The sequence below is a fragment of the Buceros rhinoceros genome, unplaced genomic scaffold (assembly GCF_000710305.1).
Source record: "Buceros rhinoceros silvestris isolate BGI_N320 unplaced genomic scaffold, ASM71030v1 scaffold15409, whole genome shotgun sequence".
NCBI lineage: Eukaryota > Metazoa > Chordata > Aves > Bucerotiformes > Bucerotidae > Buceros > Buceros rhinoceros.
The window spans coordinates 3593-28409 of NW_010433425.1; the positions used below are offsets into that span (position 1 = coordinate 3593).

A 24817-nucleotide genomic window follows, 5' to 3' on the forward strand; every position below is an offset into this window, starting at 1 on the left:
TGCAAAGGGATGAGTTGGATTAGTTAAAGAGGAATCACAGTGTCCTCCTCGTTATAGGCAGGTCCAATGTCTTATGGGACAATGTGAGCAATGTCCCTTCCCTCCTGGTTTTCTGTGTAGTAATTATGGGTTTCTCCCAGCAGACTTAGTGTTAAACCACAGTCTACAAGTAGTCATGAAAAAAATAATGCGTGAACGGTTTTGCTACGGAAAGGAGCTGTTTTCTCCATGTTACCTGGTATTACAATCACTGTCTCACTTCCTCCTGCCCATTCAGGAAACAAAAGAACTCAGATTTGAATTGGAGTCTCATAAAGCTGTTTCAGAAGCCTTTTCCCTCTGCTCCACCCCTACCCTTTCAGTCTGGAATTACACTTTCTTCTAGACATTAACCTTTTGCAGCTGCTTACTTGGCCTTCTACGCCAGCACGGCGAGCTGCTCCCTGCAGTGTGGCTGGGCCAGCAGACAGTGCGTGTCCATGGACCTCCCATCTCACACTGCCCTTCCCGCCTGCTGCCACTCACCTCTGCAGACCAGCGGCAGCTTCGAGTCAGAGGTAGTTCTGAACTGAAGTAACTTCTGCTATGTAAAATCTTGTGCCCTCACATCCAGCCGTCACCATTTCCGGCAGCTCTGGCATTTGCCTGGTGCTTATTTCTTCTGTCTGTGAGTATTTCTCACTCCAGGCCTTACAGTTATTGAGCAGGCGGAACAATGGGTACCCACAGCTGAGATTCTGATCAAACCTTGTTCACCAAGAATCGTATTGATACTCCAAACCACAGAGAAGGGAGGAACCACATGAACAACAAACTCTATTTCTTCCTTCTGCAGGACTACCATGCTGTGGGGTCATAAATCATTCAGGGAGACTTGAACAGATCTGAAGTGTCCCGATGGACTTCCGTCTGGACAGTCTGGGTTGTTTTGGGCTTTTTTCATTGTGAAACAGTGGCAGACAGCAGATTTCTGCTAGCAATGGAAGTGCTGGTTTGTATCTGTTAAGGTTTCAGATGGTTTATGATGGCTTAAACGTCTGGCATATCACAGCAGTTAAAGCCATCGGTGCATCTTCCCACTCCTCTTTTATCTCATTGCTTATGTCCTTCTTGGCGATGGAGTAAGTGTAGATCCCACAGCAAGCAGCAGCTGTTGCTCTGGAGGATGGGTTATCTCCCTGAGGCAGTAGGTATATTCCGACATGAATTTTGTGATACTTGATTTTCAGAGGATTTGGGCAGGATTCCCACCTGGTAGATTTTACAGACCCTTTACCCAAATGGACTCTTCATTACTAACCTATTTCACTCGTTAGCACTTGACATCTCATTTAGAGACTAATCCATGCTCAATTTTACTAGAGCTTATTTTCTCGTATAGGATATAGGCAGACAGAGCAAAAGACTCATCACAGGAGAGTGCTTTTAATGGTAGCATGAAAATACACGAAGGGTTTACCAATACATAATAGCTCATAAGGAAAATCTGATACCACTTTAGATGATTTCAGATAATTAAAATAAATACATCGTTGTGATGCTCTAACTTAATAGCAGCGACTTGGAAATATCATCATAGAATTATAGGATGGTTTGGGTTGGAAGGGACCTAAAAGATCACCTAGTTCAACCCTCTGCCATGGGCAGGGACATCTTCCACTAGACCAGGTTGCTCAAAGCCTCATCCAACCTGGCCTGGAACACTGCCAGGGAGGAGGCATCCATTGCTTCTCTGGGCAACCTCTGCCAGTGCCTCACCACCTTGATAGAGAAGAACTTCTTCCTTGCATCTAATATAAATCTACCCTCTTCTAGATTAAAGCCGTTAGCCTTTGTCCTGTCAGTACCATGGTCTCCCATACAGGATAAAGCATAGTAACAGGGCAGGGGGGTTTACCTGTCAGTAGGGTTGCCATGAGCAAGTCCTGCCAGTGCCAGAAGGTCTGTGGGATGTTGCAGCTAAGGTTTTCAAAGACATCACCAGTCTTCCTGCCACTCTATGTGTCTCTAGTTGGCTACGTGCCTCCCCACTTACATACTTACATAAATGCCTTAAGACTTAGTCTGTCCTTCAGTTACTTCTCGAAGTCAGTAAGGGGTAGACTACGTTTGTCACTGGTGTTGGTGCTGCCTCAGAGATGCTGCCTCTCCACTTCTCAGCTTCATTACTTATTAGACCACAGTGTTCATCCTTTGACATAATAACACAGCAGGCAACTCCCTGTTTGTGTTTCATTCCATTAGTTTTCTATAATTTCCCGAAGGAACTGCTGGGATTTCATGGTATCATGTTATATTGTAAGGAACATACCTTTCTTCCCCCCACCTCCGCTTTTTTTTTCTTTTTTTTTTATGCCCCCCCCCCCCCGAAACCGTAACATTCCAGTTTGCAGCATGTTGTGCCTTAGTATAGTACTAAACAGGCTATCGCTGGGGATCATGGAACGTTCGTCTGTCCCGTGGAGTATAAAGTGCACAGGAGAAGTAAGTGCATTGAACGGAACCACTGGGGAGGAAAAAAAAACCAACAACAAAACCCAACCCTAGTCTGTCTTTTAAGTGAGCAGATGCAGTTCTGTTTTTCTGTACATGAAACCGGGGTCAGTGCCTCTGTGCTTCCAGCAGCAGAATGAAGAAGACCTGCCCGTGACCACCATTGAAAATCGTGTCAAAATGATCCTGCCAGCAGCAAACACAGGGTACAACTGCAGCAGAAGAGGAGTCAAAATGTGGGAAGCCAACAAATAAAATTCCTCTCTTACTCTTAACGAATGGGAGCAAGGAAGAGAGAAGCCTTCTCCCGTTTCAGGAGCTTGAGACCGTTTCAGCCAGGTGTTTATAGCCGAGATGAAGTCCCTACCAAAGGTCCGAGTGAATATAGTCTAAGTCTAGACTGGATCTTACTTCAAGAGCAGATTAGCTGTAAAATCCGGTTCATAGCTGAACTCTCTCAGTGTATGCTGCTGATACGTTTCTTAATCAGTTTTATTTTTTCGCAGTTATGATGGTCTCTAGGCTTTTATAACTGCAGTTTGCCTGACTTCTGAGCCGCTGGGGAAAGATTCTGATATCAGATATCTCTATGACTCCAATTTCCTTTTGTTCTGCACATGTAACTCTTCGCTCCTTCAAAACTCCAAGAGATTAAATAAAATTGATTTATTGTTCAGAGGAGGAAAAATGACTGGGAGAGGCATCTGTGGCATTTTTTATTACGTGAAGAAAATTTAGCGGCATCAGTATAGGATAAAGAGATTTATAAAAATATGTCTATGGACCAATCTTCATCTGCTTTAACAATTGGATCTTAACGGAATTAGCAGTGATTGATAAATACCCGCTGAGGACTGGGGTAATGTTTCCACTTTAACCATCTGCCGTGAATCACCAGTGTATCCATTACTCCTTTGCGTGATAACTCCTATAAAAAGGGGAACCTGCTAGCACTTTCAGTGGTTTGAGACGCTGAAGAAAAATACTTTTGCAATAAATCAGTATAATAATGCACCGCAAATGGTCTTTTGTATAATCATACCTTCACTTTTGCCTTGGAGAATGCCAATATTGCCTGATTCTGCACAACCTCTGGATAAGTTACAATACAAAGATCATGACGCACATCCCAAATAATATCAGGATGTCCCAAACCATGTATTTTTCTTAAAAAGAAAAAAAAAAAGTAAAAAAGAAAACAGAGTGGTCTCAATTTGGCAAGCATGGCGACACCTCCCTAACGCCCTGCGTGCAGAGTCACAGGTGACTTCATGCTTGTCTTCAGGTGAGGAAACACATGGTTCCTCTGGTTATTAAGTACTTTATTAAGCTATTAAGTATTTAATATTCTACTCAGCAGCACAAGTCCCTACTATCTACCTGGGGGTTTTTAAATAAAATAATTTTGAAAAACAGGCAACCAAGTAAAACTACTTTGTATTGTGAATAATATTTTTGCTCTCTTGCATAATTGTTTTACCGGTTTATTAATGATTTATTTGTTGTGTTTCATTTTTAAAAACAAGTTCAGGTTGATTGATTTATTCGCTCTTCTTTCTAGTTTTCCCCAGTCTCTTATATCCATTGGTCTTTACGGAACTGCTGCATGGGTTAACAGCTAATTTACTCTTCTGTGTTTTTTTTATTCTAGTATTCACAAATGCGGGATGAAGTATTCAAATCAAACCTGGTGTGCGCATTTATTGTTCTCATATTTATCACCGCTATCCAAAGCTTACTTCCTTCTTCCAGGTAAATACAGCAGTACTTTCTCTATCTGAAGGCGCTTTTGGGGGAAGCAGCAGGATACCATTTCTAGGGTTGATGTGGAATGAACTATAACAATCTGCTTGTTCCCCAAAAATGATTGGAAATACTTTTTCAGTTGTTTTTTTTTTCCCCAATAATAACTACTTTTGTATCACATTATCTGCAGCTGGGAGTTTTCATGTGAGAAAGCAGCGTCCACTGACATTGCGTTGTTAACGTCTTTAAGCAGAACCCCCACCGAGATAAGTGGGAACACCGGGTTACAAAGGTTTGACCCCACATGGCCTGCTGCTCCCAGTGTTGACGTAAAACGTGATCCAGACATAACAGTGCCTTTTTGCTGAGCGACTGGTAATCGCCTTGGGAACCATTGATTCTCTTGGGTTTGTTTCCTACATGCTACGTCAGAAAATTGTGCTGTTGTGCCTTGTTGCTGATGATACGTATCACCAGCTGGGGAAAGCAATCTTGGGCTGTTAGGAAGAAGCAAGGAGGTGGTGATCTGATAGATCTTCTCTCAATTCTGCTTTTATTTGGGGCTGACCAAGCAACACTTCTGACCAAGGTGGTAAAAATGTGACATAGCTGAGACCTCTGTGTCTGTGTTTCACACAGTCAGACCCTTGAGTCTTGGCATTTTTGTCTATTATTTAATAGTGAGAATACAAGAGGTGTACAAGGACCCAGGTCGGTTTTCTAGCATTGTAGCAAAGCCAGCAGAACATGACTGCCACTAAACCATGCCCCTGGTCCCATTTGGTCTTTGCCTGAGCAAGCGCTAAGATGGAAATGCCCAGATTAATGTAATTCTCAGGTAGTTTAACACCCAGATGAAATCTAACTTAACAGCTGCCTGTAGAGTAACTTGGCAAATACAGAATTTGTATGAGAAGTAAGACATCTATTGTGTTACAGTAATCCAGCAGTATTTCTTGGATCATAAGGGCAACAAAGTTGGTTAAAGGTCTGGAGAACTTGTCCTATGAGGAGAGGCTGAAGGAGCTGGGACTGTTCAGTCTGGAGAAGAGGAGGCTTAGGGGGGACCTTATTGCTCTTTATAATTATCTTAAGGGAAGTTGCAGGGAGGTGGGGGTCAATCTCTTCTCCTATGTCGAAAATGACAGGACGAGGGGGAATGGCCTTAAGTTGCGCCAGGGGAGGTTCAGGTTGGATATTAGGAAAAAATTCTTTACAGTGAGGGTTATTAAGCATTGGAACGGGTTGCCTAGGGAGGTGGTGGAGTCCCCATCCCTGGAAGTGTTTAAAAATCGTGTGGATCTGGTGTTGAGGGACATGGTGTAGGGACCCTGGCAGTGTAAGGGTAACGGTTGGACTCGATGATCTTTGAGGTCTCTTCCGGCCGGATGATGATTCTGTGATTCTGTGATTCTGTGATCTCTGGAAGACCTGTTTCACCATGTTTATGTCTAAGAATACCAAAGTGCTGGTTAGATGCAGGCAGGCAGCAACTCTTTTGTCCCACGTATTTTGTAATTCTCAGCTGGGAAAGCACCCAGAGTTGTACCTGACCTTCTGCTGTTCCTTATGTGCTATACTGCTCTAATACTAGTAAGTTTTTTTGCTTTTTTAGAGTTCTCCCAATACACATTCAAATTTCTTCTCCTCTGGGAGCTGTTATTTTTTTTTCCTCAGTATCTACAAGATTTATGGATCTTATTAATGGAACCTGCTTTCCAAAAGATTTCTGCTGCTATATCAATCACTGCTATACCAGCAAAAAAAATCCCCATGACATTTTTCCAATCTGCGCAGATTCGTCTCTGTTAATTCTCGTGAGGGTGTCTAGTGCCAATGGAATTTGGGGAGAAGGAGTCATATAACCACATTGCCTGCAGCTGTCTATCTTCCTGGTTTCCCATCTTGCGCAGCAGTCTCATGTTTTTCCCTGCACTTCAGAAGTCCTTTGAGAGCAGACGTCAAGAGATGAGCAACCCTAAAACAACAGGATGAGGGATTTTGAGTGAGAAGATTTCAATATGCTTAAACATATTGAATGAGGAAATAATCTGGAAGTTCAAATTGCCTGAACTCCAGTTCTAAAACCCAGTCAAGGTATGAGCACATGAACAAGCTCTCAGACAGGGGCAGGATTTGGATTCGAAGAGTCCTGGAGATAACAGCAAGCTCATCTGTTACACCTCTAGCAGGTATCAGAGCAGTAAGCTGACACAGTGCCAGAGCACGGACATCCTTTCCATGGAACAACCAACAAACTATAGATCACACTCCCCATCGTAACCTGCCCATTTCCTAACAACGCGCTGAAGCGTCTTTCAATGAGTGCTTCAGAGCTCTGTTGAACAAGGGTGGGGTTTCGTACTTGCTTAAGGATGTTTGAATATTTTTCCGAGCTGAGTCTTTTGGGGATTTCTGGAAATTCAATGAAAAAAAACATTATTTAAATCATCGTAAAACATATCTTGCTAAGGATCTTCAGGGAGTTTCCCAGGTAGGTTGCCTTAGTCCGTGTGTTAAAGAAGAGAATTGTCTTTCTAATATTTCATCTACTGTGTACGGGAGTTTCAGAATTTTATCTCAGTTTATCTCCCACAGGATAAATATTTGATCCATTCATACTTTTCCCTGACAGGGCAAGGACATCACTGAATTTAAAAATCTTTGCAATAGTTTCATTCCTTGAAATATTGAGTTGGGGAAATTGCTCTAAGTGACATAAATTAATGCCATATTTCTGCTGTAATTATCCTCTCTGAAGCCATTAACTTACTTTGCCAACCTTGCAGAGATTCATCTTTTCTATCTGAGAGACTGGGAATTTGATTAATTCCTGCTATGAATGTTCTATATGGTCACATGGGCGATAGATCATACTGGAGTAGACTGCTGAACTACTCTTCTTTCAGTCAGCTTTTCACTGGGTTGTTCTTGTGGGGGGAGAAAAACAGGCTTCAACTTGTTCATTTAAACATCTGCATCTTCTGTTTTATGTAAGTTCTTCTGACTCAACTCTTTAATTTGTGAATAGCCTGAAATTGAGGAGAATTCCAGGCAGGTTGAGATATAGTCCATTCAGGGAGCAAACCTGGCTGAGCTACCAAAAAATGAGGAAAGAAAAGCTCTGTTGTCTTCACTTCTCTTTCCACCTTACATCCACAAACTTGTCTAGGGCATGAGTGTACAGTTAGCATTTCACCCTACCCAAAGAGAAGAGGGATAGGTGATGTGTAACAAATTCTGTTTCGAATAAAACATACATTTACAGAAGGTTTAACTGGCAGGGTACAGTCTCCCTGCATCGAGGCACCTGCAAGTGCAGAAGCCTCCCTGGATAGTCCAAAGATGTTTTTCTGAGAGACATTATGATTAAATCACTGCAGTGTACTAGAATGTATACAAATAGGTTATTAGAGAAATTAATTACTTAATTCAAAGTCTCAAGTTTAATCACTCTCCTGATAGCACAAAGAGAATGGGAAAGCAGAGCGAAGAGGGGAGAGGTGTGCAGAGCAGTGGAGTTACCTTTGCTTTGTATGGGTTTGAGCTTTGGGAAAAGAGACACAGAAGGGCAATGATTGACACAAACGGGGACAAAACCTTGACTTCTGAAGCGCTGACTGCTTTCTTCTCAGAGAACAAAACCTGCATTTCCCTTGCAGTTACTTGACCGACTTCAGGTCTCAGATTTAAGCAAGAAAAGGGAATGAGTTTATAAGTGGAACTAGAAGAAATTATAGTTTTTAATGGTTTATTCAAAGGAAATGAACTATTATGTGTACACGCTTAACAACACTTGATTACCACATTTGCAAGAACAAAGTTTATAGGGTATAGCAAATGACAAGTTTCATTTTAAAATGTTTGGATCACAGAACACTTTTTCACCTGCTTTATATTTTAAAGGGTTTCAAGTAGAATACTTCTTTTTCTTTTTTAGAAACCAATGAGATTCTTAGCTGCAGTTGACCTACTACTAATGAAAATGAGCGGAAACTTGCATTTCTGTAATTGCTATGTCCTGACTTATGCCAAATACCGGGCTGCATTATCGTACTCATTTTAGAGCCTATGACCCTCAGAACAGTACGAGTTTAAGACCCCTGTGTTGTGCTATACACAACACTCTCCCAAACTGCCCCCAAACTAGTCTGCTAGAGTGGAAACCAGCTCATCCAGAAGTGGCATCAGGAGCCTACAGGCTAAATAAATGTTCTCTGGAAGAAACTTAAGGGACAACTGAGTCCCAAGAGAAAGGACATCCTTGCCACACAGGCTCTCTTTAGACAGAGACAGGCACCGGATTTCCCTGGCTTGTTTCTTCAACAGCAGTTTCCCAAGGAGAAATCATGTAAGGCAGTGGCAGACCTGTGGACCATGAACAAATCTTTGCTTTCACTGGGGTTTTTCCTAGAATAATTGTCGCAGTTCTATGACATTTGATTTTTCCTCGTCTTAACTCTTTTTGCATTTATTTTTATTAGTGATGGTGTTGTGCTGAGATTTAATGCTGGGTTCTGGTTTTTTTTTCCTTCCCAGGGTGATACCAATGGTCATTCAGTTTTCTATTCTGATTATGCTGCACTCCGCTCTTGTGCTAATCACTACGGCAGAGGATTACAAATGTTTACCCTTAATGCTCCGGAAAACTTGCTGCTGGATTAATGAGACCTACCTGGCCAGGAATGTCATTATATTTGCATCCATTCTGATTAATTTTCTTGGAGCCATCATCAATATTGTAAGCTTATACGGAACCGAGGAATATTATTCAGGGAAAGATGATTTATGAATTATTAAGCTTGCCACAGCACTTGCTAACTAATGTGTTTATAAGCCAGATATGATTTAGATATAAAAGGCAAAGTACCACAGCTTCAGGAAATTCAATCTGTTGCTTGAACTATGTATTTCTGAAATATCTAATTATTTCTTCCTGATAAGTATCATCTATTTTTAAATCCCTTTTACTGCTTTCTGTTCAATATATCTACAAATTACCATTTGTAATTTTCGGACATGCTGATATACTTTCTTAAAGACTATCAATCCCAGTAATGCTTATCGATGCTGGATTCCTCATCTCACAGTTCTCCCATTGATTAGATTACTAAAAAAATCAGGAGAATCAACGAACCTAGAAAATACCCTCAGAGAAAGGACGAAGCAGGTCGAGCTGAGCCAGTAACACAGCACGTAAAGAGAAGCTGAAAAGCGTAAATTCTAAACACGCCTTGCCATGCTCATCTAGTGGTTTGACAAACCCCTCTGGCCCAGATTCACCTTAGCTGAAGGATCAAAGCGTGGGCATAGTCCCTCTCAGCCTTCTTCATAGTCAATGAACAAAAACAGGCATCCCCAAAGAGGTCTGTGGATCATACTGGTCCCAACAAAGAGATTTTTCTTTCTCCACTGCCCATTCCAGGAGTTTAGTGTGATTTGTCTCCTAGTCTATACATCTACTCTAAGACTCGAAAGTGTGACAAAGTTTATCGATGAGCAAAGTTTATCGATGCCTCTGTGAGGAAAGGCATGTACCAAGCTTTGCTAAGCAGCTGAGGTTAGAAAAAACCACTGATAATTAAATACTGTGGGCCCTATACGATGCCACAGGATAAGAGTGGGATCGTGTATGCAAATAGGAGAGAGCCCTGATTATCCTGATGCCTTCAGAAATATGAGACAGCTTTGTGTGTGAATTAGGGAGGTTAACACGTGAGCCAGCCTGGCAGGTGTGGAGTCTGAGACAAGAAGGTAAGTTTCTCAGAGGTAGGTTAAAAGTAACGTTTTCATCACTCCTGCCTCTTGCAGGGCTGCTTTCGGCTATGGATGTAGCAATGCTTTTTCATCTGATGAGTCCAGGAAAGCAGTGACAGTGATAACAATAGCAATTGTAACAGCGTAACAGCAACAATAATCATCCTGTAATAATTAATAGTAATTACGACTATGTAATTGGAATGAGTATGCTGAAGTCTGACACGGCAAGGGTTTGCCTCGTCTTTTGCTAACAGATAGGAGATGTTATTACGTTCTGTTGCTGCTGTTCTTCCATGATCGAATTCAGGTTGCACACGCAAGGACTCAGCACCTGTCTGGGTTTTCGGTGATACCATGCAGTCACTGATAGGAGAGTTACCCAGAGGAGGAAGAAAGTAGCCACTGATTGCTGTCCTTACTGAGAAAACAAACACGGTAAACGACGGGAAGTTCAACAGGGCTGAAAACTTCCTGAAGATAGGGACAGTGGTGCATTATAGTCTAGGTCATGAAGAAGTGTTGTAGAATTTCAAGGGGTTTAAATCATGTTTGACAAATATCTGTCAGGAAAGATCTTTGGTAGAATTAATCTTACTGTTGAAACAAAATGATGGGCTATCCATACCCAGTTTGCCATGGAGGTTTTCCCCTGATTTGTGGATTATTGTTTAAGATTGTGTCCGCTGCAATCTTGTAGGATGGTTAATCCAAAAACAGTCACAAGAAACATAATTCTTTCTGCTGTCCTACCAGTGGGTTTCTATAAAGCAGTAAACAGTCACATTTACTGCAGGTATTTAGAATGGCAATGACTTGAGTTGCTGAGTCCTGACCTCTACAGGAAATCACAACATGCATATAAACTCATTATTTCCATACGTCAAAATTCTGCCATCATAATAGCTCGCTCAGGAGAGACCTGCATGCGTGTAAGAACAGGTAATGAAGCTCAGCCTCGCAGCTATGCGCGTGCACTGAGATCAAATGCGCACAGCTGGAGGGGACTAAGGCTCAGAAGCCATAAGGCTTCGTTTTCATCAGGGGGGCAAATGAGTCATGTGGTTCTTTGCATCAAGTGCATTCTTATTGTTATAAAATTAGAATAAACTTTCTGACCCTGGAGGTCTTTTTAAAAGACATCCAGAGTGGTTCTCATCGCACTGTGCCCTGCAGAGAGGTGCTGTATGCCTCAAACTTTCGGAAGGTGCCATTAACTATCTGTTGTCATGGAGAACTGCGGAGACAACCTAGATAATGTTGCTTCATTGCAGAGATGACTGAGTTGCTAAAAGAACCACAAGAGAGATACAGGTTCAAAATTCTTTAGAATTTTATTACAAGAAATTGACCTCATTAAGCAAATTCTCTAATTCTGTTGTAAAGAAAGATGGGGGAATAGGTCATTTCATCAACCAGGTATCGACATCCAGATTGGAATAATACCTGTGACAGGACTCCATCTGCTTTAACTGTCAAAATATTAAACCACTTATGATTATTTCCTATGTTCTAAGACCACGATGTATTGCAATGCAACACTGCTCTTTTGTTTATATTTAATACACTTCCTTGGAAACACCATTAAAATGAAGGCAGCAAAAGGCAGTATTACATTCGCAAAACCACTATATCCTGAATGAATTTTCATTCCCTTCTGTTTTATGCAGTTCTGGGACCACATTATGTTATGGCACAAACCAATTCTTCATGATCCCATGGTACTTTGTCTCACATCTAGAAGGATAAGACTGTCCATGGCAACATGGCAGAAAAAAGCTGCTTGCAAACAAGTGCACATGTGCAATCTGATTTTATGCTCCAAATTTAGTAATTTTCTCTGTAGTTTGAAGTATAAACATTCTGAGAGTGTAATTCTTAAGAGTCCAGCATCAGTCCTCTGGAACTCCCAGAGGAGTTCACCTTTTCCCTGTGGCAACAACAGAGCATGGGAAGGCTCCTTAGATGCTGAACGTCTGTAGCATAATAGATCCCCCCTTTCATCTCACCTCCACGCTGTGCCTTCTTACCGTCCTTTCAGTCCCTGGTGCCAGTTAGGGAGCGGGTATGGAGAGCAGCAGGCCAGCCAGGCCCACCCCTGCACCCAGCCGGACAGCCGCACAAGCACTCAGTCACCAGTGCACAGCACAGCCCTGATTCCGTTTTCTTTCTTCACAGCTATGGTGTGACTTCGACAAGCCGGTAGCCCTGAAGAACCAGACGTTCAATTCATCTGCATATTCTGCGGACATCTGTTCCTATCCTGAGGTATTTCTGAGGCACCTTCGAATCTGAGGCAGAGATCTACAAAGGTGACATGGCAACCACTAGCTGGCATCAGTGACCTGTGTGCTGGTGGTGGAGCCAGGTGCCTCCACAGCACTGTGAAGCTGAAACTCTGCAGCTATCCCTATGCTGATAGAAAAAGCTGAGGCAGGGTACAGGAGGAATTAATCTTCAGATCTAATGGGGCATTACAACCAAGTTTCAACCTTTGGACTTCACACAGAGCCTTTATGCTGGAAACACATCCAGCGATGATTCAATGAACCGAGCGTGATAAAACACACGCTTAATTCATACCAAGCTGATGGAGACTAAAATTTCTCACACAGCAAAACCAGCAGTCATTCTGCTGGAGTTACTTTAAATTTGCATTTGCAGCAAGAGAAATCCTCTCTATCATGAGCAAGCAGGCAACAAAATCACTGGGTTGGTCATGTGTAGATAAAAGAAATATGTTGCTTAACACGTCATATGGCAGTGTCGTGATACTGCCAGCAGTATGCTGCAGATTGCAGGGATGCAGACTTTCCCACCCAGGAACTCTACCGAAGAAAAACTGTACTCACAAGAAACGATTGCTTTCTGTCCTAATATAGGAGTTAATTTAAACTACATTTGGACTGCGGGTGTGGATGTTGCTATTTTAAATCTGAACAGTCATGGCCATGACTCTCTCTCTGTATCCAGGATCAGCTGCATGGATTGCGTTTGAAAGTGACCTATCATTGAGAAAAAAGAGACAATGAAGAGAGTAGAAAATGAGACAGGAATAACACTTCCAGGCATCACATTTTAAGAGAGGAATGTAACTAAGCTACACCAGCAATATTAAAAATTTAAAAAATAAAAAATATAAAGCCACCTAAGCCTGTGGCTTTATCCTCTCTTCAAGTAACACAGGAAAAGGAAGTGTTCCGGGCCAGGTTGGATGGAGCTTTGAACAACTTGGTCTAGTGGAAGGTGTCCCTGCCCATGGCAGGGCAGTAAGAACTGGATGATCTTTAAAGTCCTTTCCTACTGAAACTACTCTGTGATTCCATGATAATATGACTGTTCAGTCATTGCCTCAGTTGGAACATGATGATCTTTAAGGTCCCTTCCAACCCCAACCATGCTATGATTCTATGGTTAAAGCAGGAATATGATTCTTCCATCCCAATTAATGTGGGTCTTGTGGAAGTTCAGAATCCAGAGCAATGTAAATTATTTTCTCTCAGTTGACTTTTCATTAGCATTTCATTCCTACATACAGCTCTCTCCTCTTTTAACTCTACAGGATGCCCTTTTCCTTCTAACACAACGAAAGGGCCATAAAGACACAGAGGAGAATTTCTGCTAGCGTGGAGGTGCCGTGCAAAATAGAGAATTTCTGATTGCACATTCTATTTTATCAAAACCCTCCTTTTCAAAGTGCTCTGTATCATAAGAAGTCCTAGCTGAGCACTGAAATCCAGAGCAAATTTATTTATACCTCTGATCTCTTGGTCATTTACGTAGATATTTATGGAGTTCTATGTAGTCACTGATCACCAGAAGTAACGACTGCTGTTTTCTGTTCAGTATTTTGTCTTCACTGGTGTGCTGGCAATGGTGACTTGTGCAGTCTTCCTTCGTCTCAACTCTGTCCTGAAGCTGGCAGTGCTTCTCATCATGATCGCGATCTATTCGCTGCTGACTGAGACCATTTATGCTTCCCTATTTCTGCAATACGACAACCTGAACCACAACGGAGAGTAAGTGTTCACAGCCCCCTTTAGGAACTGCTTTTGAATAAGGTCACGTCTTGCCGTGTGTTGGATAGCGCCGTGGTTAAGTATGGAGTGATGGTTGCAAAAGGCAATGACTAAATCAAAAAGATTTATGATGTGATTCTTTCTCAGGCCCTTTTACGAAAATGTTCACTTCATGAGGACATTTAAATAGTGAGCAGAGTTTGCATTTTATGTCTCCCACAGTCTATCCTTGTTGCCAAAAATCCGCGTTATAGTGCATATACATTGGTTACTTCTACTCTAGAAAAGTCCAGAGACACAGATTGAAACTCTCACCTCAATTTAAGAAAAAAGGAGTGAACAGTTGATTTTTTAGGGGCAGCATTCTAACTGAATAAAAACCTAACTCTGATGTGTAGTTGTAAAAGATACGAGGAACACAGGGATGATCTCATTTTGTAGAAGTGCATTTGAAGGACAGACTCCTCCTCCCAGACTTCCTTCCCCGGAAGAGGAGTTGAAGAGGACAGAAGAGCCACACTAATTTTCAGAGTAAGAGGTGCACTAAGCGTTCCAGTAACTGAGTCCAGAGCAGCAGTGATTTAGCTCATTGAGAAGAACACTTCTTCAGTCGTTGATACGTGACCAACTTAGCATTGCAGTTGCTTGTGCTGGTACTTACGTGCCGGATGAAGATCCTCAGATTGACAGAAAATCTTGGATTTCCAGTGCAATTAGTTCTCACAACAGTCACATCTTTACACACAGGAAGGCTCTGCTCGTTTTCTTTGCTTCCCTGCTGTCTGCAAGAGTTTCACAGAATCACAGAATCCTTTTGGTTGGAAGAGATCATCAAGTCCAGCTGTTAACCCAACTCTGCCAGGTCACCCTGTCCCTAAGCACCACGTCTGCACATCTTCTAAATGCCTCCAGAAATGGTGATCCCGCCATTCCCCTGGATGGCAGCTCCTCATGCTGCTTGTTCTCAAAACCTTTCACCAGCTTTGTGCTCCTTCTCTGGACACACTCGAGCACCTCAATGTCCTTCTTAGAGTGAGAGGCCTGAAACTGGACACAGTGTTTGTGGTGCAGCCTCACCCTGAGTACAGGGGGACGATCCCTGTCCTGCTCCTGCTGCCCACACCAGTGCTGGTACAAGCCAGGATGCTGTTGGCCTTCTTGGCCACCTGGGCACTCTGCTGGCTTGATGACCTTTGAAGGTCCCTTCCGACTGAAAGCATTCCATAATTCTCTGAACCTTTCTCACGATAGAGGGATATTTAACTTTCAGCACCTGCCTTGGGGTTTATCGTTTATCTCGCGGCCCATTGACTGGGCCATTACTGCCACAGTCTGGAAGTTTCCCTTTCCCAGCCCCAGCCTCAAACTTTCCCCATCCAGACCCCACCTCCTGTCCTCTGCAGGGGATGTGGTGTTCATGGCTGTTTACCGAGCTCCCGGGAAAAGAGACCGACTGACACACAGCTTGCACATCATATTTGAACCAGAAAGACTGTCACCTTCTGCGTGTCTGCTGTAGGCTACAGTTTAGTTATTTAATACATTTGTCTCCAAACAGTGAGCACTTCTGTTTCACTCCTGTTCTCTTGAACTAGTGACTGCTAAGTTAAATTTTTGCATACAGGGGATATTTTAAAATACAAAAAGTACAAGGGTGCATCATGAAATGAAACCTCTGAACAATTACAACACTGACAAATCAATAACTGTATTTTATTTTGGATTTTTTTTCCAGCACAGACTTCCTGGGTACAAAGGAGGCATCTTTGCTACTGATGGCAATGTTCCTTTTAGCCGTATTTTATCATGGTCAACAGGTAACGCAAACATTTGCTTTAACCATTCCCTATATCACTTGCAATTACAGGATGTGACAATAATTACTTTCGAAATACCAACTGCTTTTTTATTCTCTTGAGCATATGACCTTTAACAATTTAATAAACCATATGCAGAATCTGATTAAAGAAAGCCCCCATCTGACGCTGCCTAGCATTCTCAAAGAACACGGGCAATATTATATTCAGCAATATGCAAGTGATATTGCGTTTTTTAATAGAAATTGAGGGAGTAAATGGGACTGTCTTTATCTTAGGTACATGTACAATTCCAGCGGCGTCTCACTGCTTCAGTGCACTTGAGTAGGCATAAAACTGAAATGAAGAAGGGGAATAACGAACAGTAAATAATAAAACTTCCATAAAATTGCTTAGTGTGTTCTTAGTAAAAAAACCAACAGATTCGGATATCTGACGAAAATTCGTGATTGAGCACCAAAACTGACTTCTTTGAGTCATGGGCCACTTGCAGGAATTCTTTCACAGGGACCTAGATCATAACCAGCATTTAGGGACCTCAGAGCTTTAGGACTGTTGTCCTCGAGGAGGAACTGAGAAACTGGCTCTTTCAAGAATCTGTACACATTGTACAGGGAGAGTAAAGTGTGAAAAACTGAGATTTAAAACAACAAACGCACTCTTGCAATTAGGAGTGTTTTGTAGACGTGCATAGCAGGGCAGGAGAACCTGGGTGTTTCAAGACTTATGTTGCAGGCGTCATTTTTATTGGCACCACTGTGACCAGAAACGTTTCTTTACACAATCAAAAAATAAACCCCGAACTCAGCCCTATAATTTTGTTACTTTTAACAAATGTCAGAACATAGCAAAGCATCTTCTTAGAATTTTCTCTTTTCAAGCCTCATATGCAACACACCCTTTTATCTCTGAACTGACAGTGTCAGTTCGGTTACCCACTGACGATGCAAGAAAAATCTTTCATGTTACAATGTGGTTATAAATAACCAGACTGACATTATCTAAAACGCAAAGATTAGCTGCTGCTATTCTGAACTACGTTTAAAGATGTAAAATTTTCCTATACAGCAGCATAAAAAAATCATTCGTGAAAAACTTTACTATTGTCTTTTGCAAAGCTTTTACTGTAGTAGCATTAAATGTCTGAATCATCAAAGAACTCAGAGTCCACCAGCAGCTCCTGCTCCAAGCCAATCTGTAAAATACTTTTGGAACTCCTTGCAAAATTATAGTCAGTGTTGCCTTCTGGTAGAGAAAAAATTCAGTTATGATCTGGTGTGGACTCTCTCTTAAATCAGAGAATTAATGCTCACGAGACGGAAGATCAAAACATTAGAACTAGGAAAGAGATTGTTCGTAAAGGTGGCAATAGCATGCAGAGGGCAAATATGTCCCTGCTAGATTGCATACAAGCTTTGGAAGTCTGTAATAAGCCGTGGTCACCCGTAGCTTTTAGGAGGGAAAGCTCCCTGGAGTACAGTCAACCTACAAGCCCCCTTGCTAGGTGTTTCTCATTTTCTTCTGAACAGTTTGGCATTGGTCACTGCTGGTGACAAAAAATGTGAACAAGATGAGTCACTAGAGAATGCATGAGCCCCCTCTTAGTCACTTCCACCCACTGCAGCCTTGCCCTTTGTTTCAACTCGGTACGTGAATTCTAGCCCAACCACTTTGTTAATCCTTTTGGCAAACCATTTGAAGTGTCTCCCATTGTAAAATCCATCTGTTTGCTGGGGTAATACACATCTCTCCTGGGTTGGTTATTATCTCTGGTTAGAGCATCTCAAATACATTTTTTTATTTTAGTTTACTGAACACAAACATATTTCCATCATTTTCTACAAGGTTAATAAATCACGCCTTGTGCAAGCTACAGTATCACCTGCCTTAAAATCTGCTTAAAGCTCCTTCAGTGTAATGCACCTGGAAGTTCTGGCAGCGTTGCTCTTGTCCGTGTGCTGACAGACACGCGCCTCTCAGGCAAGCAACACGAAGTTTCAACGCGTTCCCTGATTCAGCTGACAGTTGTCATTTGCGTATATATGAATATGCAATTATATATATAAAAATACACATATATGTGTGCATTTATAAGCTGTGCTGCGCAGAAACGTTCCTTTTGATCTGCACACGAACAGCACTGAAAAGCGTTTCACTTTGGTTTTTAACTCAGGGTATCAGTCACTGCCACTGTGCATGCACTGAACTGTGACTGCAGGCTCTGGGGCCACAATTCCTTGGGGACAGAGGATCAGAGGGGGTGTCACACGGCACACCCTTCACTGTCTTCTAAAAGACTGAAACTGCAGACAGCTGTGTGTCCCAACGCCAAGGAGAAATGCATCACTTTGGTGCCGTGGATTTTGAAGTCTTCTTTGGGAGCGTGTTGTGCTGTTGTACATAGTTTTGCTGCAAGGATTTAGAATGACCTTGTGCTGTTTTCTTGTGGAACCCATTTCATTTGAAAACATACATAAAAAGGGCAACATATTTCTTTCACAGCAATACTAAGATCTTTCAATGCCTTATCTCCTGTCCGACTCCATTATCTAACAAACAAAGAAGTGTTTAAAAGGAAAATAATTTTGTGACATTTTCTATCCACCAACCATAGGACTGATATGACAAATATTATTATTTTGCCCAGGGTTCCTCTGAGACATTCACCATGCTCAAGGAAAAGAAATAATCTCTTTTTCTGGCAGTGAAATCAAATTTCAGAGTCAAAGACCTTCAGCAGCACTGAAGGTGGTTACATGGCAGGAGCATGCTGCCAGGATGACAATACAATCTCTCCTCTTATCTTGTCAGGTTTCATTTTTGCCTCTTTTTTCTTTCTGGAATTGCAGCTTGAATACACAGCAAGGCTGGATTTTCTGTGGCGTGTTCAAGCAAAGGAAGAAATCAATGAAATGAAGGAGTTAAGGGAGCACAATGAAAATATGCTACGGAATATTTTACCCAGTCATGTTGCCCGTCACTTCCTGGAGAAGGATCGAGATAATGAAGTATGTATGAGTTTTACTTCTGCTACTTTTGTCTAATTAACAAAAGAAAGGCAGATCTGTTAGGAAATTGTTAGAACTTAGTTCTCAATAGTATTTGTTACACAAGCGCTGCTGATATTTGATATCTGATCCACATTAAAAAAAAACATTCATGTTCTAAAGTAAAGGGTTCTGCACTTCCAGGACCACATCAGGAGTGGTGTGTACAGGTTTAGGCTCACCAGCAGAAAACCCATGCAGCTGCTACAGCGAGTCTGTTGGAGCACCAAGATGATCAGGGGATTGAGGCACGTAACTTGTGAGGAGAGGCTGAGACACCAGGGTTCATTCAGTTTTAAGAGGAAAAGGCTGAAAGAGGATCTCAGCGTTGTCATCAGCTACCTCATGGGTGTTTGTGGAGAAGACGGAGTCAAGCTCTTTTCCAATGTGCAGGCGGAAGGACAATAATATATGTATTATATATATTATATTATCTGTGAATAAAGGCTATAGTACGATGAAACTGGAATTTTCTCACGTAATGTTGAAATTATCTTTTGTAATGACAAGGATAGAAATGTGCAGCAAAAAGGAATCAAGGCTACCCCTCTCAGATGGTGCACTCTGAAAATCACAGAACCACAGATGTAGCCAGATAAATTAGACTGCACCATGAGAAAACACGGTGTTCTGAAGATGTGATTTCAAATATCATCTAGAGAAGGATGACATAGTGAGCACCTACAAGAAAAGGCACTTTAAAAATCAGCCTCTTGTGGAATTTTACGCTCTGTGGGTATTAAACTGCCATAAAACCACTGCTCTGCACATGAGAAAACGTGTGTGTGGAAACAACCAGGTTAAAATGCTTCATTACAAATGGAGCAGACCTTGGTCCCAACCGTGAGTGTGTGCTGGCATCTCTGCATTATGGATTTTCAGGAAATACATATCCTCTCTCACACATTCATTCACATACACTCACACGTATCATAATCTCTGGAAGCAAACAGCGACTCCATGGATGGCTGCTGATGCTTCAGTAATTTGCCACTGAATTCAATTCCACCACCCCTGCTTTTTGTAAGGCAATTTCCAGAGTGACTATACTTGGGATGATTTATGCACGGGCTTGCGGGCTGTAACATCTACCGGATTTCAGTACAATCAATCCTGCAGTTCATGCCTGGCCATTAAGTTAATTTTCCTGCTCTCAGAAAGTAAATTCCCAAGTGTGTACTGTAAGCGTTTTCTCGTGGATATATTATTTCTGTCTTGATGCTTCTTTCCAAAAATAGGAAAATGGAGCAGCTAAAGGCTCAGCTGGTTGTTTTCTATCTTCACGACTTGAGGAAAGACTATGCCTGAGTGTATATATGCTTCTCCTAGCACGTACTGTCTAGTCTTCCATAAGCATCCGTGAATATTATGAAAAAGTATTACTTTTTTCTATACCTGTGAAAGGGACTAATAGTGCCCTTAGAGTATGGCTTCCATGTCCCTGCAGATGTCACTCAGTGAAAGAAAGAATCAGGGCAGGAAGGGAATGAGTCACGTTTTTTTTTCTCAATCAAAGCTTTGCAGTGTCTTTGGAAACCAGCAGCGTTTCCCCACTTTTACTGTAGGACACATCATTGAAGAATCTAGATGAGCAGCAGCATTAGCAGCGTAGTAAAGTGCACGGCAGGGGTTCAGGATGCTTTTCTAGGGAGAGGTAGGATGAATTAAGAAGAGGAACCTGAGGTGTTCACATCAGGGGTACGGAATCAAGCAGGAAGTCCTGTTATCACGAGACCAAAGCACTAAAATTTCCTAAAGCACACTAACAAGAACATTGAGAAATAACTATTCCAGGTCAGAATGTGACAAGGGAAGTCCTGGAACAGAAATGAAAGTATCTGCCATTGAGTAAAACTACAGAAGTTGAGGCTAGAAAAAAATAAAGCAAAAGAGAAAGCGTGTGGTTGTGATACACTAACCACTAGAAAAGCACACCGGGAGTTTGGGGGTGAGGGTGGGGCTCTGTCCTCGGCATTTTTAAAGTTGTTCCTAAAAATAGATTTGGGTTCAGCAAAGAACTGACCAGATTTTCACATATATAATGACGAGAACCCACTCATAATTAAATCTTCATTCTGAACCAGAGTGAGTTACATGAATAATGTAAGTGGAAGCTTATCCCAGGACCTGCTTTGTCCTGATAGCCTCCTGTGTCCAATCCTTTGTAACCTGCTTTCTGTCCCCAGTAACTCCATTATCACCCTCTCTTCTGTTTCTCCCTCCTTTCAAACCCTCAGAGCAGGAACCTCGCTCAGAGCCAGGCAACCAAATGGCTCCATTGTCACCTTAGGAGAACCGCAGTTCACCGCAGAGAAAGGGCTCCCTGAAAACCCGTGAATCAACAAACTCGTAAAGAGCTGCAGTAGTGCGAAGTATAAATTACCCACCAGGAAACGTGGTAGCGGAAAGGACTCTTAACAAAGAGGTCATGTTAGACATTTTAAACGGCCCTGCCTGACCCCTGTTAATCAACAAATTTAGAAATACGTCACCTGCGACCATTTATGAGACAGGTTTAAACAATGATAAATAATAAACATCAGGTTCCTTTGTCTTGCCTAACAGTGTTTGATTCTCTGGTATTCGTACTTGCAAATGAATCCTTCCTTTCTTCAAGTGGTTCCACATGTAATTCAACCTGAAAAATTCTGTGTCATTTTTGCTGGTGTAGCACCCCCTGACCTCAGAAGCTGAAAGAGCAAGCTTTCAAAGAAAGGTCAAACCCTGCATATAATCCATGATAAAAATGTGAGAGCTGTCAGCCTCCTCCTGTTGACCTTGGCTATCACTTAATACACTGATGCTAACCTCAGACAGTACGCTGTTGCACATGGGAAATGTAATAAACCTATTTTAATTGCATCCAACTGTGTTCTCTTTCCTATACAACTACTTCAACTCATTTTTCTTCATTGTTTTTTTTTAGGAATTATACTCTCAGTCTTATGATGCTGTTGGTGTGATGTTTGCTTCTATTCCTGGATTTGCTGACTTCTATTCCCAGACCGAGATGAATAACCAAGGAGTAGAATGTCTGCGCTTGCTGAATGAAATCATTGCGGACTTTGATGAGGTAATACCAGCTACTGGAGAAAATCTGAGAGTGCTTAAAGGATGAATTCCCAAATACCAATATGTCGTCCCAGATTATTGTATTTAACAACTATTCTGCTTTCAATAATTGTCAGAATTTTTTTACTCCAGTGTCAATTGTCTGTTTTGCTTTTTTGTGCTTAGACTTGCTAAACTTTGGTCTGAGTGGCCTAGAGAGGTAGAGAAATCTATACTTACTTGAATACAAGCATGCACAAGTGAAAGCACAGTCTGGTCCAGTGTATCTAGAAGTAGAACATGCCTTATTTCTGTAGAAGAAAGAAGAATGACGATATTTCTGGCGGTTCTGGAGAGTAGTGGTCTAAACCCACACAGATGTTTTGAAGACATTGGTTGAACGGACTCAATGAATGTTAAAGGTGAAACAGTGTCAAGTTAAACATGAAGCAGACAGCTCAGAAGAAATGCTGGGTAGAGAATGAGAGGTGGTGACACGTTAGCTGAGGAGACTTGTCTGGCTGCGTGAGTAAGCTGCGTGCTTTACTGAGGAATTCAGAGGTGAAGGGCATTAAGAAAGGAGACAAAGGATAGACCAACAAAAAGCTTTGAAAAATGCTTTAAAACTAGGAAGGGTGAGAAAGTAAGGCCAAACTTAGCTGGCGTGGGGAATTCTAACCAACACACTGCAAGCAGTTTTCAGGACCGTGTAGCCCTCCTGAACTCACTAAGTGGTGGAAGAATCTGAGCCAACTCTACCTTACAGTGAGATTGGACCTGTGTGCCAGACTGGCTTGGTCCGGATAGAAAAGAGGAGGGGAAAGAGAGAGGCGGTGGTGTTGTCGTTGGTCTGTGACTATGGTTTTGGAGAAGTTATTTAAAGAGCAAAGTGGGGAAATACATCCTTTTCAGAATTGTGCCGAGCGAGGCAAGATTAGTACTAAACTGGACAGCAGGGGAGAGGGCATCTGGACAGCAAGAAATCACTGAGAAACAGTAAAAAGTCCTACCCAAGAAACCCATATTCTGTCTAATTTCTGTTTATCCCAAGGAATTTTTAATTCATTTCTGTATTGTGGTAGAGTACCAACTGGAGAAGTGATGAGTGTCTTGTCACCTTAAAAGTTAGATGCAGTTCAAGCAAACAGAATTTGTTGCCTCGAAAGGAGCTGGATCTGGATCTCGTATCCCATACGAGCTGTGTAACCATGGAGCAATTGTCTGAAACAGAAAAGAGAAAAACGCCGCTTGTGATTTGGCTGTGATTTGGAAAAAGAAAACATCTTCTACCACTTGGGCTCTCAACTCAAAAAGCTATCAGACTGCAAGAGATTGAGTCGTTGAGAGAAGACAGGAAGCATACTTAGTCTTTGCATCTGGACCAAGATTCTGCCCATAGATTAAGTATACAGAAAACTTTTTTCCAGAAAACTACAGCACAAGTACCTATGGCCTCTCACAAATTTTGAAGAATTTGTTTTCAATTTCCTCCTCTGGTGGAAGTTGTTTTCTTCATTTCATAAGTGGGAAACAAAGGCACAAAGACTTATAGAGCATTTTTTTTAAAACAAAGATACCTGTTCCCATGCCAGATGCTAGAACCTAAATATGAACTCAGATTGGGGTCTTAACTGCACCTGCATCCTTCCTCGTCCTGGGCATCTGCACGGGGCATGTTTCTAGAGTGGTAGCTCATAACAATCGGACCAGGGTTAAGATCACCATACTCCAGGGACGTTGAATTGAGAGTTTACCCATATAATTGGTCAGATACTAAAATTACTAGTGGGAAGTAGAAGAATAGAACAGGAATGCATCCCTGTGCATTTTAGTAGAAACCAGAACTACCCCTCTGTGAGAAGAGCTCAGTCACCTGCTGAGCTCCTGCACAGCCTTCCCCGTAGGGATGAATACCTCCTTCGCATCCCTGAGAGCTCGCAGAGCTGTCAGCATGCTCCTTGATGAATAGTTTTGTTTTTCTTTCCAGATCTGATTAAAATGATTACAGCTCAAACTTAATGCAAAGCCTATTGCTATTAATTTAAGATATTTCATCATGCACGTTCAAATAATCTTCACCACAAAATTCCACTTCTGCTGTGGCGATTATTGAAGACAAGGTTTTCATCAAAACCTTAACACAGCGTTACATTCAGGCCCCTAACACCTGCTCTGTAATTAATAAAGGACCTAATTAGGGTCTGTGTTATGTCCCAGACGTGTTTATTTAAATAATAGCTATGTTCTTGGAATGGGTCGTAAATGAAATTATGTGATCCCCTGCTGACTGCTAACGTACTTCCAGCACCGTCACGCCGTTAGTCTGTTCTGTCTAAGCCATCTGAAAGGCGATATGCCAGACAGAGCAACGGAAGTGAGCGATCCTACCCATGGAAAAGGAACCAGAAGTCATTCCAGGTACAGAGTTTCAGGGCCAGTAACATTTCCATGGAACTGACACTACGTGGTGTCACTATTCCTTGTTTTTCATGATGGTTTTTGCCAAGATTTCCTGCTGTCTCTACACGGACCTGGAAGTAAAACGCAGATGTGCAGCTTGAGGGAAGAGCAGATCTGTTAGCCATGGGGAAAATTTGTTCCTCAGCATCACATGAACACCTCTGTAGAGATACCCAAATATGAAAGACTGAGCACAGAAGTGTAAGACGTTGGTACCTGGTGCCATTTGGGGTATCCCAGGTGATTTGTGACACCCATGTGGGATCATCAGGTCTCATAGTGCACTACCAGAAAATTCACACTGTCCTGGAGCAAGTCACTGGAGGTTTTTTAGGGGAGAATTCTGTAGATGACATCTGTGTTTATACAAGGGAATTCAGCACCTAATCTCAAATCAGATTCTACACTGTGAATCAACTCCTTTCCC

At 42.0% G+C, this 24817-nt stretch overlaps 1 protein-coding gene across 1 annotated transcript in view; it reads left to right on the forward strand.

Moving 5' to 3' along the window:
• ADCY8 (adenylate cyclase 8 (brain)) overlaps positions 1 to 24817 on the forward strand; it is a gene marked incomplete at its 5' end in the record, with an annotated part of 35758 nt that overhangs the window by 2117 nt on the left and 8824 nt on the right. Inside the window, 7 exons of the mRNA XM_010144104.1 lie at positions 4145 to 4245; positions 8779 to 8980; positions 12175 to 12264; positions 13843 to 14015; positions 15751 to 15832; positions 18682 to 18840; positions 21806 to 21952. Of these exons, the coding sequence (XP_010142406.1) occupies positions 4145 to 4245; positions 8779 to 8980; positions 12175 to 12264; positions 13843 to 14015; positions 15751 to 15832; positions 18682 to 18840; positions 21806 to 21952 (954 nt within the window). The remainder of the gene's footprint in view (positions 1 to 4144; positions 4246 to 8778; positions 8981 to 12174; positions 12265 to 13842; positions 14016 to 15750; positions 15833 to 18681; positions 18841 to 21805; positions 21953 to 24817) is intronic.